We start from the raw sequence: 14188 nt of genomic DNA, 5'->3' as shown, positions 1-14188 counted from the left end.
TTTGGAATGAATAAGGAAGATAAGAAGTAAAGGAAGACTAGAAAGAAGGACAGAAGGCAGAAAGGAAGGACAGATTTTTCAATTTTCTTATTATGAGTAAGAATGAATATCTTTTCAAATGTTTAACACCTGTTACTTGTAGTGTGTGTGTGTGTGTGTGTGAACTATATGTTAACATCTCCAGCAATTTTGCTATAGTCATTTGCTATAATCTCTTTTTTCTCAAACTCTTTGTTTATTAGGAATATTAATCTTTTGTCTGTAATGTAAGTTTCAAACATGTTCTCTGAATTTGTCATTAGTTTTTTCTCTGCCTATTTGTTTTTTTTTTGCCACACAAAGGTTTTTATTTTATGTAATATAATGTATTACTTTTTTTTCTTATAGTTTGCAGATTTCAAATCAATGTTGAGGAATGGCTTCCTTTTTATATATGCCCTGGTTGCTTTTTCATTGATTTCCAATTTAGGTAGATGTCAGACTGTGTTTTTGTGGGGAAAAATCCTGACTCAACTCTGTCTCCTCACACTTTCAGCTGGAGTCCAGGAGCTGGAATCACGCTTCCTGGTACCTGGAGATCTGTTAATTTTGACGGGGAACAAAGTGCAAATGCCGTGTGATGCCATTCTGATAGATGGAAGCTGTGTGGTAGATGAAGGCATGCTGACAGGTATGGTTCTGTCTCCTAGCTTACAACATTTGCTGGTTCTCCCAGGTTTTTCCTGAATGATAATGGCAAAACATAGGGTTGCTGTGGGACCTTCCTATCCCCACAAATCTTATTGACAGTCCTGCACTGGATGGATCTGAGAGTTCAAATTAAAGCTGCTTTCTATGTACTAGGTTAGATAACAGTCCTAACTTTTTGAGTGTTTAGCATTTCTTTCTTGAACAAAGGGTTATTACAACCCTGTCATTTTACCTTTAAAGATTTTAGAGGTCATTAGATATTTCAGAATCATCTGTGACTTTTATGTTTAGTATTTTTCTATAAAATACATCTTCAGAAAAACACGGAGGGTATGAAAACCATTAATGAAATCCTGAAACACCTCCCCCCCAACCCTGCCCCCTCCTGGTCAAGGCCAGGCTCTTCCTAGCTTGGTTTGAAAATGTTGAAAAGTGGTTGAGGCAGGATTTGCCAAATCTGCTAATTTCAGAATACACACTGGATATTTTGGACTAACCGTGTTTCATTCTTAAATCGCATGATGGAGCTGGGAGGGACGTCATATCATGGTTATGGAAGCTGAGGTTCAGAGAGAAGTGACTTCTCAAGGCCACGGTGTTTTGAGTTCTTACTCACATATGCATTTATGAGAAGATGCTGTGCCCACCTTTCTGTAAGCTAAAGAATCATAAAGCCTTTTTCAGAGATGGAATTGGAGGCTATAAATACATATTGATGTACAGTACTGTGGTTCCCATTAAAGTCCAAATCAAGTCTATTTCTCCTGGCAGACCAGGAAGGCATTAAATGCAGACAAGAGCACACAGCTCCCTCCTATGTGAACTTACAAAACAAAACAAAACACAACAGGTGTGACAGGTCAGGTTCCTTTCTCTAGGGAATCCATAGACTGATAAAAATCCTTTCATGCTGGGACTTTTACAATGCCAAGTACAATTTTCCTAATGAAAGTGGCCCTAGTATACTGGAACATATCCCTGATCTTATACTGTCTTTTCTACAAATGGAGGTGGAGGGCTTCAATAAGCTTTATTCTCTAAGCTTTATTCTTTATTTGGTTACTTTCACAACTCATTCACCACCTTGTATTGCCACTTAACCCACTGAAATCTGCCCCTCCCAGTGCGCTGGCAAGGGTCACGAATGTCCCAATTGGCAAATCCAATGGATTCTTTAAATTTCACATCTTATTGACCTATCTGCTGCATTTAACCATTCTGACCATCTCTTCCTTCTGAAAACACTCTTCTAACTTTCCAAGTCAGTGCTGACTCTCCAAGTTCTTCTACCACTGACAATACCATTCAGCTTCCTACACTTCTCTTCTTCCTCCACCTCTTTGATTTTTGATGTTGTTCAGGGGTCCTGGACCTTTCCTTTTCTCACCTTTCACTCGAACCCTAAGTAATCTTGTCTTTTCCTATGGCTTTAATTATTGTTTATAAGGTGATGACCTGTGACTAAATATCTCTGGTCAAGGCTTCTCCCCTGAGCTCCAGACCCAAATAAATATCTAAATGCCTACAAAGCATCTCGACATGGTCATTCCACAAGGCATCTCCAAATCAGGGACCAAAAGGCAATTCCTCCTTCCTTCTATAATCCCTGTGTTGATGATTAATGCTACCCTCTGCTCTTTCTTCCAAGTTAGAAACCAGGGAGCCATTTAGAATTCCTCTGTCCCTATGATCTGCCAATATAAAAATCTCCCCAAGTTTTGTAGCTGCTCAATTTCTTATTTCTCAAAACCAGTGCCTCTTTTCTACTCCTACTGCCAGTTGCCATAGTTCAGACCTTGTCCTCTTTAAACAGGACTCTTGTGATTTTTTTCCCGACTGGATATCCAGCCTCCAACCTCATCAGACTTCAATTCATTCCTTGTACTGCAGACAGAGTACACTCTCTTTGTACGTCAATGTCATAGTACTGTCCTGAATCAAACAGCTAAATATCTCTCTATTTCCCTCCTGCCACCAATGCCTATAGAAAAACATTTAAACACTTAAGTATGTGCATGCAGGGCCGTCCACACTTTGGCTCCTACATAGCTCTCATGACCTCTCATTCCCCAGACCCCACAACTTGCTATTCCCAAAATGGTTATTTCCAGTCTATTTCAGCGTCTCTGTTTCATTTTACAATACTCATAGTATTTATAATATGACATTATACTTATTTATTTCCATGGCTGTCTCCCCCTCTGGGCGACAAACCTCTTAAACACAAGAACTATTCTTCTCCTTGTGTCCCCTATACCAAGGGTTGTTCCTGCCACATGGCAGCCTCCAAAAAATGCCTGCTGTGTGATGAGTTAGTATTTGCATGTTTAAGTGAGTGAAGGCCTCCCACCTCACAAAATGAGATGCTTGTTTTCTGTAGGAGAAAGTATTCCGGTCACTAAAACTCCATTACCTAAGATGGATAGCTCTGTGCCCTGGAAAACACAGAGTGAAGCAGATTACAAACGGCATGTCCTCTTCTGTGGAACAGAGGTTATCCAGGCCAGGGGGGCTTGCTCTGGCGCCGTGAAAGCAGTGGTACTGCAGACAGGTTAGTTAGCATCTCCTTCATTTTATTATTTTGATGAAATATTTCGCTCAATTTGTCTAGTGCCTTAAATGAATTAGGTAAGGAGCAGTCTTTAGATGACAGACCCCATATATGTAAATATAGATATTTAAAATGTGAATTGAGCTATGGCCTATACCTTTTAGTAAAAATAATAACATTGATGACAACAATTATTATTCATATGCTTTGTAATTTATAAACTATTTCCACATATCAAATTATCAGAACAAAGATGTCTGTCCTCATTTTGTACATGAATAGGTGGGGCCTGCACAATTCAAGTGAAGTTTAAAAAAAATCACACAGCCAGTCACTGACAGAGCTGGACCTAGAACTTAGGTATTCTAACCCAAAGAACTAATCTCAACTTCTTTCCAGGCAGGACTAGAAACTGAAAACTTGATGATGAAAAGTATTAGAAATTGAATCCATCTGTATTTACTGGGCCATTTAATTTAAATTCAGGTGTTCTGTGCATGTGTGTGTGTGTGTGTATGTCCGTGCACACTTACAAATCCTTTCCTTAAAATGAAGTTGTATTTGGAAAAGCTGTGATCTGCCCCCATATGGTGCTTTCCTATCTCTGGGATGCATTGAAATTAAAAGTATAAGGAAGGAAAGCCAGAGAGGAATAGGCTCTGAAAGAGCTAAGGTATATCCATTCTAGCACTTAGGTATTTGGCCAATTATCCTTTAATTGCATTTGGGCTTAAGCACTGTTTAAGTATCTCTAGAGAAAACAAAGGCTGTGTTGAGGATTAGAAGAGCACTAACAGTAGTATTTGTCATCCTGAGAGTATGAGGTATGTGTTTGCTGCTTCAGGATTCAACACTGCAAAGGGGGACCTCGTGAGATCTATTCTCTACCCCAAGCCGATGAATTTTAAGCTCTACAGGGATGCCATCAAGTTCCTCCTGTGCCTCGTAGGGACAGCCACCATTGGGATGATCTATACTTTGTGCGTCTATGTGCTCAGTGGGGTAAACAGCTTTTGTTCTTTTACTACATGCACACGTACACTCATCTATATTTTATACTCTCCATGTTGACCTTAATATAAGGCGCAGTTTTCAAACCTGGGAAAGCAAAGCCACACACTGAAACCTGCTTATATACTCCCAGATGCCCAATATAAGCAATTGATCAACAAGTTCCGTAATAGCCATCAGATCTAGTGGGATAAAACACTTTGTTTATTGAGATATCAACATGCTTCTACTCTTGGACTTTTCCTTACACTATTTTTTCATCTTCAGTCTGAGGATGTTTATTCCAATAGTATAGTATTTTATAGCTGTTAAACGAGGAATTTAAAATAAAACCCAGTGTTGGTGAGATCATGGCAAACTGGTACATTGTTCTCTGCTGGTAGCAGTATGAACTGTTACAAGCTTTTTCATTGCACTTTGGCAAAATATATTGAGAGCCATAAACATGTTCATACCCTTTAAACCACGTTTGGCCTACTCACATCACTTCTAGGAATTTGACCTAAAGAAGTAAACAAAAAGGAAAAAAAAAGTCATATGCATAAAAGTGTTCACGGTTGATTTATCTGTAATAGCTAAAGAGGGACTTTATCTTCCCAGGAACCTCCGGAGGAGGTGGTGAAGAAAGCCCTTGATGTCATCACAATTGCAGTTCCTCCCGCTCTACCTGCTGCCCTGACCACAGGCATTATCTATGCCCAGCGGAGGCTGAAGAAGAGAGGCATCTTTTGTATTAGCCCCCAGAGGATTAATGTATGTGGACAATTAAACCTTGTCTGCTTTGACAAGGTATGTGTGTTTCATTCTCATCCTCAGTGACATTTTTATTATCATTGTCATCATGCACAGGTACTTTACACTCTTGTGAGGCAGGAAACATTAGATGTGGGTACTGGGTACCTGACTTCATTTTGTCTCTGGTTGGATGTGTGATCTAGGACAGACACATCTCTTGAGCTCTCAGACTCTAGGGTATAGAGAAGGAAGAGTAGGGACAGAATAGGTGAATATTTTAGGGTTCTTCCTCCTCCAATATTCTATGAAACACAATGAATTAAAATAGCATTCTGTCCCTCTGTAGTCAATACCTTCATGCAAAGAACAAAATTTAAGACTTTTATTATGGTTACTACTGTATCCCTAATGCTAGGACCGTTACCTGGCACACAGTCAGTGCTCAGTCAATATTCATTGAATGAATGAATGAATAAAAAAGGAAGAGTTTATTTAGCTGTGTCTTACTATGAGACTTGGTTAAAATAAATCCCCAGTCAATCCCTTACTATATTTTCCCATCTGCAGTATATTGCTTAAAATAATCCTTGATCCCATGCCAGTTACTCCCAATCAGCCTCTGATTCTCCTGAATATATTCTTTTTGTCTATATACACATGTGCTGGCGTGAAGGTGAGAGCTGTAAGAGGGTAAGATGGAAATGAAGGGCTGTTTTGTGCCTGGGTCTTAATTTGTAAAGGTGACTAAGTGACCGCAGGCAGAGGTCGATGCCATTGAAAGAAGAGTTTAATGTTACTCACAGTTCCTCTAGACAGAAGAGCCGTGTCTCACCAGGCAAGGCCCCAGGAGGAATGCCAGATTTTGATCAGGAAGCAAAGCAGGAGTGAGGGGAGTGCTTGGGTTATGGCCTTTATAGGAGTTTCTGCAGGAAGGGCAAGACAGAGCAGGGTACACAGCTGACAATTGGCTAGTGTGAATGATTTTGGTGGGCTTTGGGCTATAGGAATGGTCTTTAGTTGTCTAGTAGCTGGAGCTGGGGTGATTAAGTCAGAGAGACTGTTTCCTGGGGAATCTGGTCAGATAGAGAAGGTATGACTCCTGACTGGTTAGTTTGCATATCAAAGACATGCTGTTGGCTGAGACCCTGGTTATCTCTAAGAATTGGCTAGCCCCAAGGAGGCAGTCTGTCCATCAGAAAGCTTTCTTAAGTTAAACTTTTGGTGGTGGGCACACTGTATGGTATACAGAAGTAGAACTATAATGCTGTACACACAAAACTTATATAATTTTATTTATAACATATAATGTAAACCACTGTTTTCACAATTAAAAATAGATTTAAAAGAGAGAGAGATCTCGTAACATGTCAAATATCATAATATACAGAAAATTCAAAAAGTTATACAACCCGAGGACATTGTAGGCAGGCGAATGTGGGCAAGGAGTCAGGAGAGCAGTAGAGTGTGATTTTGATCAGAGCACAACATTAGTAATGGAGGAGGGTGTTGTAAACTTCAAATGTATGGCTAAGAAATTTTTACATACTCTTTAGACAGTGGGGAGCCATTGAAGGTGTTTTTTCTTCTTTTTTATTGTTGCCTCCCATTTTCTTAATTTATTTTTTATTGTGGCAAAAGATGCATAACATAAAATTTACCATTTTAACCATTTTTATGTGGCTTTAAGTGCATTCACATTTCTGTGCAACCATCACCACTATCCATCTCCAGAACTTCTTCCCTCTTCCCAAAAGGAAACTCGGTACCCATTAAACAGTACAGTGAAGGTTTTTGATAGCAGAGAATTAATGGGATCAGAGCTGTATTTTATAATTACTTGAATATCAGAGAGATCTACCAAGAACAGAAGGTTAATATGGCTCTTGCCACCATCTCATTGTTATTTCGTGATCAAACTAGCATCATAAGAAAAGATGTTCTGGTTCTAGGATCATGTTATCCTTGGACTTGGAAAAGGAAACAGGGGGTGGGAAAGATAATTGTGATATGAATTTGAATAAAAAAGTAAGTAATAATTATGAGCAATTATTATTATTCTCAGCTCTTACTCTATGCCAGACATTAAGTTAAGCACTTTGTAGTATCTCATTTAATTTTTAAAACAACCCTATATGATTATGATCATGTTACTGATAAGGGCTCTGATGTTTAGGGGGATTAAATAATTGGCCCAGGTCACACAGCTGGTGTTTTAGCCCAGTCCAAGCTCTTCATCACTATACCACACTGAGAGAAATACCAACAAACCCCTTTTTACCAAATAGATGTCAAAGAGCAAACTATAATATTTCTTTAGAACAGTGAAAAATTCTACTTCCGTTACTTGTTTCTGATGACATACTTTTAACTTTTGCTATAAATGCTGGGACTCACCCATTTTTAAAAAATTGTATTGAAATATAGTTGATTTACAATGTTGTGTTTAGTTTCTGCTGCACAGCAAAGTGACTCAGCTATACATATATATATTCTTTTTCGTATTCTTTTCCATTATGGTTTATCACAGGATACTGGATATATTTCCCTGTGCTATACAGTAGGACCCTGTTTTTTATCCATCCTATATATAATAGTTTGCATCTGTTAATCCCAAACTCCCAATCCATCCCTCCGTCACCGCCCCCCTCCTTGGCAACCACGAGTCTGTTCTCTATATCTGTGGAGACTCACCCATTTTATAGCTCTTAAAAGCAGGCTTACCAAGGACTCTCCTATCCATTCAATCTTCTGTTAAATTCTCGAAACAAGCCTCTGAAATATGTAAGGCAGGTACCGTTTTCTTCCCTTTATTGCTGAGAACACTAAAGTTCAAAGAGATTAAGTGCCAGCTTGTCACACAACTGCTATGAGTTCATCAAATCTTCCACCCAGGACTCCAGATACCCATTTTATTGTGTCCTTCCTTGAAGAGCTGATCTTGATCATGTGTTGTGACATATATTTTCCTGTTAAAACATAGCTTATCAGTGTCACTGTGGGACTGCTGCATCTTCAGAGTCAACTGAGCTCTTGTTTCTGTTTAGACAGGTACCTTAACAAGGGATGGCTTGGATCTCTGGGGAGTCGTGCCCTGTGATAGGAGTGGGTGAGTACTTGGGACCAAATGCATTGCCATTTCTCTTTTCCCAGAACTCTTTGATTTTCTTCCTGAATACTAATAATGGAAAGATGTTGGCACTGGCTTTGGTGAGCAGTAGTTGCCAGAGTATCTTCATTTAATTTCTCTCCTTGACTACTTCCAAAGCTCACTAAAATGTGCATATTTCCTCCACCCCAGTCCCAGCCCTGGGACACTCACAGAACCCAGGAGATGAAGGGCAAGTTTTGACACTTCATTTAAATCTTTGCTAAAATGTGATTTGCTGTCAGCATATTAGTTCGGGGCCAGTGTGTGTCATCTGGACAGTACCAAGACACTGTCCTTCAAGGAGGTAACATTCCTTGTACAAACTGAAGCCTTTCCATATGCTAGGAGGAACACTGCCCTGACTTGTAGACACTGAATTTCAGGACGAGGAACATCTGTGGAACCACAGCTAGTGTACTTCATTTTCCTTGGTATTCTAGTTCTGGCAACACTACTTTCTGGCTGCCAGAAACTCCTCTTTTCTGGCCAGAATGGACTCCGTTTTGGCAGTTTACAACTTAACGTGGTAAAGATTTCCATGTCCCTCTGCTGGGGCTCTCTTGTTTCGGTTTGCTTCTCTGCCTGCTTTTTCTCCCCGCTGCAACTTCCAGCCTGATCAGAATACGAACATATGACAAATTCAGGTTTCGAGGGTTTTGTTTTTAAATTGAGGTATAGGTGATTTCAGGGTTTTTTTTAATTATTTTTTTTGTCTTTTTTTTTTTTGCTTTTGAATTTCATTTTATTAATTTTTTTATACTGCAGGTCCTTATTATTCATCCACTTTATACACATCAGTATATACATGTCAATCCCAATCGCTAGTTTGTGATCAAAACTAGCAATATGAACACCCCCCTTGGTGTCCATACGTTTGTTCTTTGCATCTGTGTCTCAATTTTTGCCCTGCAAACCAGTTCATCTGTACCATTTTTCTAGGTTCCACATATATGTGTTAACATATGATATTTGTTTTTTTCTTTCTGACTTATTTCACTCTGTATGACAGTCTCTAGATCCATCCACGTCTAACAAATGACCCAATTTCGTTCTTTTTATGGCTGAATAATATTCCATCGTATATATGTACCACTTCTTTATCCATTCATCTGTCGATGGGCATTTAGGTTGCTTCCATGACCTGGCTGTTGTAAATAGTGCTGCAATGAATATTGGGGTGCATGTGTCTTTTCGAATTATGGTTTTCTCCAGATATATGCCCAGGAATGGGATTGCTGGATTATATGGTAGCTCTATTTTTAGTTTTTTAAGGAATCTCCATACTGTTCTCCATAGTGGCTGTATCAATTTACATTTCCAGCAACAGGGTAGGAGGGTTCCATTTTCTCCATACCTTCGCCAGCATTTATTGTTTGTAGATATTTTGATGATGGCCATTCTAACTGGTGTGAGGTGATACCTCATTGTAGCTTTGATTTGCATTTCTCTAATAATTAGTGATGTTGAGCATCTTTTCACGTGCCACTTAGCCATCTGTATGTCTTTTTTGGAGAAATGTCTGCTTAGATCTTCCTCCTATTTTTTGGTGGGGTTGTTTGTTTTTTCAATATTGAGCTGCATGAGCTCAGGTTTTGTTTTTTTAATGAAAATATTTCCCTCTCAAACTTGCAACCTAAATCACAAAGCATCTTATACATAAAAGGTACATCATGATTCTTCTGCATTATGCAAATGATGTATGATTTATCTATAAAATGTTTTAATTATATATGTTTAACACATTTTCATATTAATGTATTATTTATAAACAAATCCATTTCTGGAGTTGAAAAATTAATCCTGGTGCTTCTAACCATTTTAGTCTATAGAAGGAGGCTATTACAAGTGGCAACTTTCTAAAGTTCTTTTCATTTTCTCTTGAAGATAGATTTGGATATATACCCGGTCTTCTTGTTTCTAGTATTTTCCTGTTTCAGTGTCTATAAAAAATGTATGCATTTATTCAAATATGTGAGCATTCAGAGAGCAGTCTTTTTCTTATTTATATTTGTGTCCCTAATGCTATATAGCATTACAGCAGGCACACATAGTAGATGCACAATAAATGTTTGTTTATTTAAAGTGAACTTAATATGTTCCATCTTTTGAATGCTTTTCTCCTTATTGATTTGACATCATCTTATTCACAAAACTTTTAAAACTTTCTGTTTCTAAAAGTGACTTGTCAAATAAATAAAAATAATTGATAGATTATTGATTATTGATAGATTAATCCAATCTGTCGCTCTCCTTCCCCCCTCCCTCCTTTCCCTCCTTCAAAAAGGTCAAAGTTGGCTCTAAATGACTAAAAGAGCAATTAAAAGTTTTTTTAATTTTTTAAAGTATTTATTTATTTATTTGGCTGCATCAGGTCTTAGTAGCAGCACGTGCGCTCTTCGTTGTGGTGTGCAGGCTTCCCTCTAGCTGTGGTGTGCAGGCTCAGTAGTTGCAGCATGCAGGCTCTCTAGTTGTGGCACATGGGCTCTAGAACTCACGGGCTCAGTAGTTGCAGCGCTCAGTCTTAGCTGCCCCATAGCACGTGGGATCTTAGTTCCCTGACAAGGGATTGAACCCACGTCCCTTACATTGGAAGGTGGATTTTTAACCACTGGACCACCAGGGAATTCCCCCAAAGTTTTTTTAATTGACAAATTTAATTGATAGCATAAGAGAAAACAGATTAAATTCTAAGCAAGAAGTCAGCACTTGAATTAGTCGCTGTTAAATATCTTATTGTAAAATGTAAGCTCATTTCTAATAATTCTTATCTTTTCCAAAGAGGGCCTGCCTAATGTGCCAGGTACTTCAAAGTCATTGGAAGTGTACCTGAGCTACCTGGTCTTGATAAGTCATAAACATTCAAATAATAGCTCAAGGTCAGCGATGACAGAGGGTTCTATTTATTTTTGTGTAAACCAGGGTCTGGCCCAGTCCTCCCAAACTCAGAACTGTGTATTCAGAATTACATACGGAAGACAGTTTGTGTGCCATCTTAAAGATAAGATTCTTTTTTCCTGATCTGTGTTTGCTTTACAGCGTGAGCTTGAGAATCTGCGTTAATCACTGATGGTGACTGCTTCCTTTTAGATGTTACTAAAATACCAGAGACATACTGTAACCACTGAGATAACTTGATCTTTCAATATATAATGATATGATCAACAGGCTCAGTCGAGAGGTTTTTGAGCTCTTAAGGAAGCTTGAATGAGGAAACCAGAAAGAAATAGGGCTGAATTACGAGTTAACATTCTGATGTATATGCTTTCAGGAACAAAACGCTAGAGGAACTGAAGGAAATGCAGGGTCCATATCATGAGAGATAATAGTCTGATCCTGGAGACCATGTTTTAAGACAAACTATGGTAAATAGTAAAAAATACAAATTCTTTCAAGAAACAGTAACTAGGAAGGTCAGAGGTCTGGAAACTGCACATTGGAAGCACAGCTAGAGGTTCCTGTGTAATCCCAGAGGAAGGGAGTATTAAAGGGGGTACAGCCAAGCTGGCCACAGATCTGAAGGAAGTTGACATGTGGAGGAGGAGGAACAAGTAGATTCTGACTGGCTCCAAGAGTCAGATTTGGTCTTAATCCAGGAAGCACCTTCAGCCGCTCAGGATCCCCCAAATAGTATGGCCTGCCTTGTGAACCGTTCACTGTGCTAAACATGTAAGGAGGGACTGACCAATAAGGTCCAGAGGACATCCTTTTGTAGGCCCAATGCCAAACTTGATGACTTCAACTCTGAGTTAGTAAAAGAACCCTGCATATGATGTTTGAGTTGTGTCTCAGTAGATTTTAGATGAGGGCACTTTCTACAGGAAGCAATGGTAATGATGGCTGCAATATAGATCCTAGATGCCAGGGTGGAAGAGGAGAATGCCGTGTCCTTTTCAAAATGTCTTTTCAAAATTTCATTTCTTGGGGCTTCCCTGGTGGCGTAGTGGTTGAGAGTCCGCCTGCTGATGCAGGGGACACGGGTTCGTGCCCCGGTCCGGGAAGATCTCACATGCCGTGGAACGGCTGGGCCTGTGAGCCATGGCCGCTGAACCTGCGTGTCCAGAGCCTGTGCTCCGCAATGGGAGAGGCCACAACAGTGAGAGACCTGCGTACCGCAAAAAAAAAAAAAAAAAAATTCATTTCTTTACCATTATGGTCTTTCAGATTTCTAGTAACCAACTCATTCATTTATTTGCTCTTAAATTTGTTGACTGTCTACTGTGGACCAAACATCAGATATGTTAGAGAGAGAGATATGGAAGAGACAGCCCTGCCCTGAAGAATAGATTGAAGGAGATACACAGATATACACAAGTAGCTATAGCATGAGCTAGCCTGTTCTGTCTCACAGCATAAGAGATAAAGTGGTCTGGAAGCTCAGGTGGGAGTGGATGCACTTAGAACTAAGGGTGATACTTCTAGCTCTTTCTATACCTCTGGATTGAAATCAGTGCCAGAGAGAGGGTAAAGAAAAGAGGGAAGAAAGAGCTTGAGAGAACCTCAGGATTTTTTCTCATACTCATTGAACTTATGTAAGGACGGTGGATGAATGAAGCACTATTCATTTGGGGAGATTAGAGTGTGGATATGTAATGTAACAAAGCATATCAACTTATTTTTTAAAAGGATGGTCACCTCCAGAAGCTCCATTCTGGCTGGAGGAATAGACTAAAGCCCTTTCCCTTTTCTCCTTTAGCTTCCAGGAAGTCCACAACTTTGCCTCAGGCAAGGCTTTGCCATGGGGCCCACTGTATGCAGCCATGGCCAGCTGCCATTCTCTGATCCTCCTGGATGGGACCATCCATGGAGACCCACTGGACCTCAAAATGTTTGAAGCTACTACCTGGGTAAGCTTCTGTTCTGCAAAGATTCTAAGAAGCTTCTTCAATGCCAGACCAAGCCAGGTTTTATCATAGCTATTCAATACTCATAAAAATGTGAGGTCTCCAATATGGAGTAAATATGGCCTTGAGGGGCAAACTCATCTAAGCCCCAGTTTTCTCCTCTGTACAGTGTATTTCCATATTAGGGTTATTGTGAGGATTAAGTGGAAAGACGCATTAAAAAAAATCCCTGGTGCTGTGCCTGGAATATATATTACCAGCTCAATAGTATTAGTATAATTATTATGTAATTATTTTCTAACACTTTCCAGCTGTAGTATGAGCCATGTCTGGTTTCAGAGTTATCTAGAACATTGGGGATTAGGAAACATCACTGTCGCCAGTGCTTAGGATAATTCGTTGTTACCAGGAGTTTTATTCCTACTACTTTAGTATTAATTTTGTCTCTAAGACTAGACAATTAAAAGGAAAACCATGAGGGATTTTGTTGAGACTCTGAAGTAGATTTCAGATCAAATGGCCTTGTTCAGGAGGAGGAACCCGGCTCTCCCGGTTCTAGTCTTGGCTCTGTTCTGATTGACTCCTTCACCTCGTGAGGTCATCTCTCCTGTTGGGGTTTTCCATAACTTTAAAATGAGGGGATTGAATTAGACCAGCAGTGTTCACCTAAAAGAAAACAAAAAAGCTGGAATCTTTTCTTAAAAGGAAATTTTACAGACCTACTTGAGAATGGACTTGAGGATATGGGGAGGGGAAAGGGTAAGCTGTGACAAAGCGAGAGAGAGGCATGGACATATATACACTACCAAACGTAAGGTAGATAGATAGTGGGAAGCAGCCGCATAGCACAGGGAGATCAGCTTGGTGCTTTGTGACCACCTGGAGGGGTGGGATAGGGAGGGTGGGAGGGAGGGAGACGCAAGAGGGAAGGGATGTGGGAACAGATGTATATGTATGACTGATTCACTTTGTTATAAAGCAGAAACTAATAAAAAAAAAAAGCATCCTACACAAAACAAATCGTTGGAGTTACTCTGGTTGAGATAGAAAATGGGGAGTAAAAGCACAGCTTAGGGAACACACATCCCCACCTACTTAGCTACAAGCCCTCCTCCACCCCCTATAGCCTGGTTCAGCTCCAGGCCCCTGTGATACATGTGTGAGCCCCACTGAAGGAGACAATCTTTAGGGTCCCTTCCAACGCTAAAAGGG

At 39.7% G+C, this 14188-nt stretch overlaps 1 protein-coding gene across 1 annotated transcript in view; it reads left to right on the top strand.

Annotated features, from left to right (window-relative positions):
• ATP13A4 (ATPase 13A4) overlaps positions 1–14188 on the top strand; it is a 163105-nt gene that overhangs the window by 102548 nt on the left and 46369 nt on the right. Inside the window, exons 9-14 of the mRNA XM_081234115.1 lie at positions 536–670; positions 3071–3241; positions 4086–4243; positions 4853–5041; positions 8032–8093; positions 12829–12979. Of these exons, the coding sequence (XP_081090241.1) occupies positions 536–670; positions 3071–3241; positions 4086–4243; positions 4853–5041; positions 8032–8093; positions 12829–12979 (866 nt within the window). The remainder of the gene's footprint in view (positions 1–535; positions 671–3070; positions 3242–4085; positions 4244–4852; positions 5042–8031; positions 8094–12828; positions 12980–14188) is intronic.

Source organism: Mesoplodon bidens (assembly GCF_964165515.1).
Source record: "Mesoplodon bidens genome assembly, chromosome: 5".
In the NCBI taxonomy this organism is placed as follows: Eukaryota; Metazoa; Chordata; class Mammalia; order Artiodactyla; family Ziphiidae; genus Mesoplodon; species Mesoplodon bidens.
The sequence above is the reverse complement of the archived record's forward strand: the minus strand, read 5'-3'. Positions and strand labels throughout refer to the sequence as shown.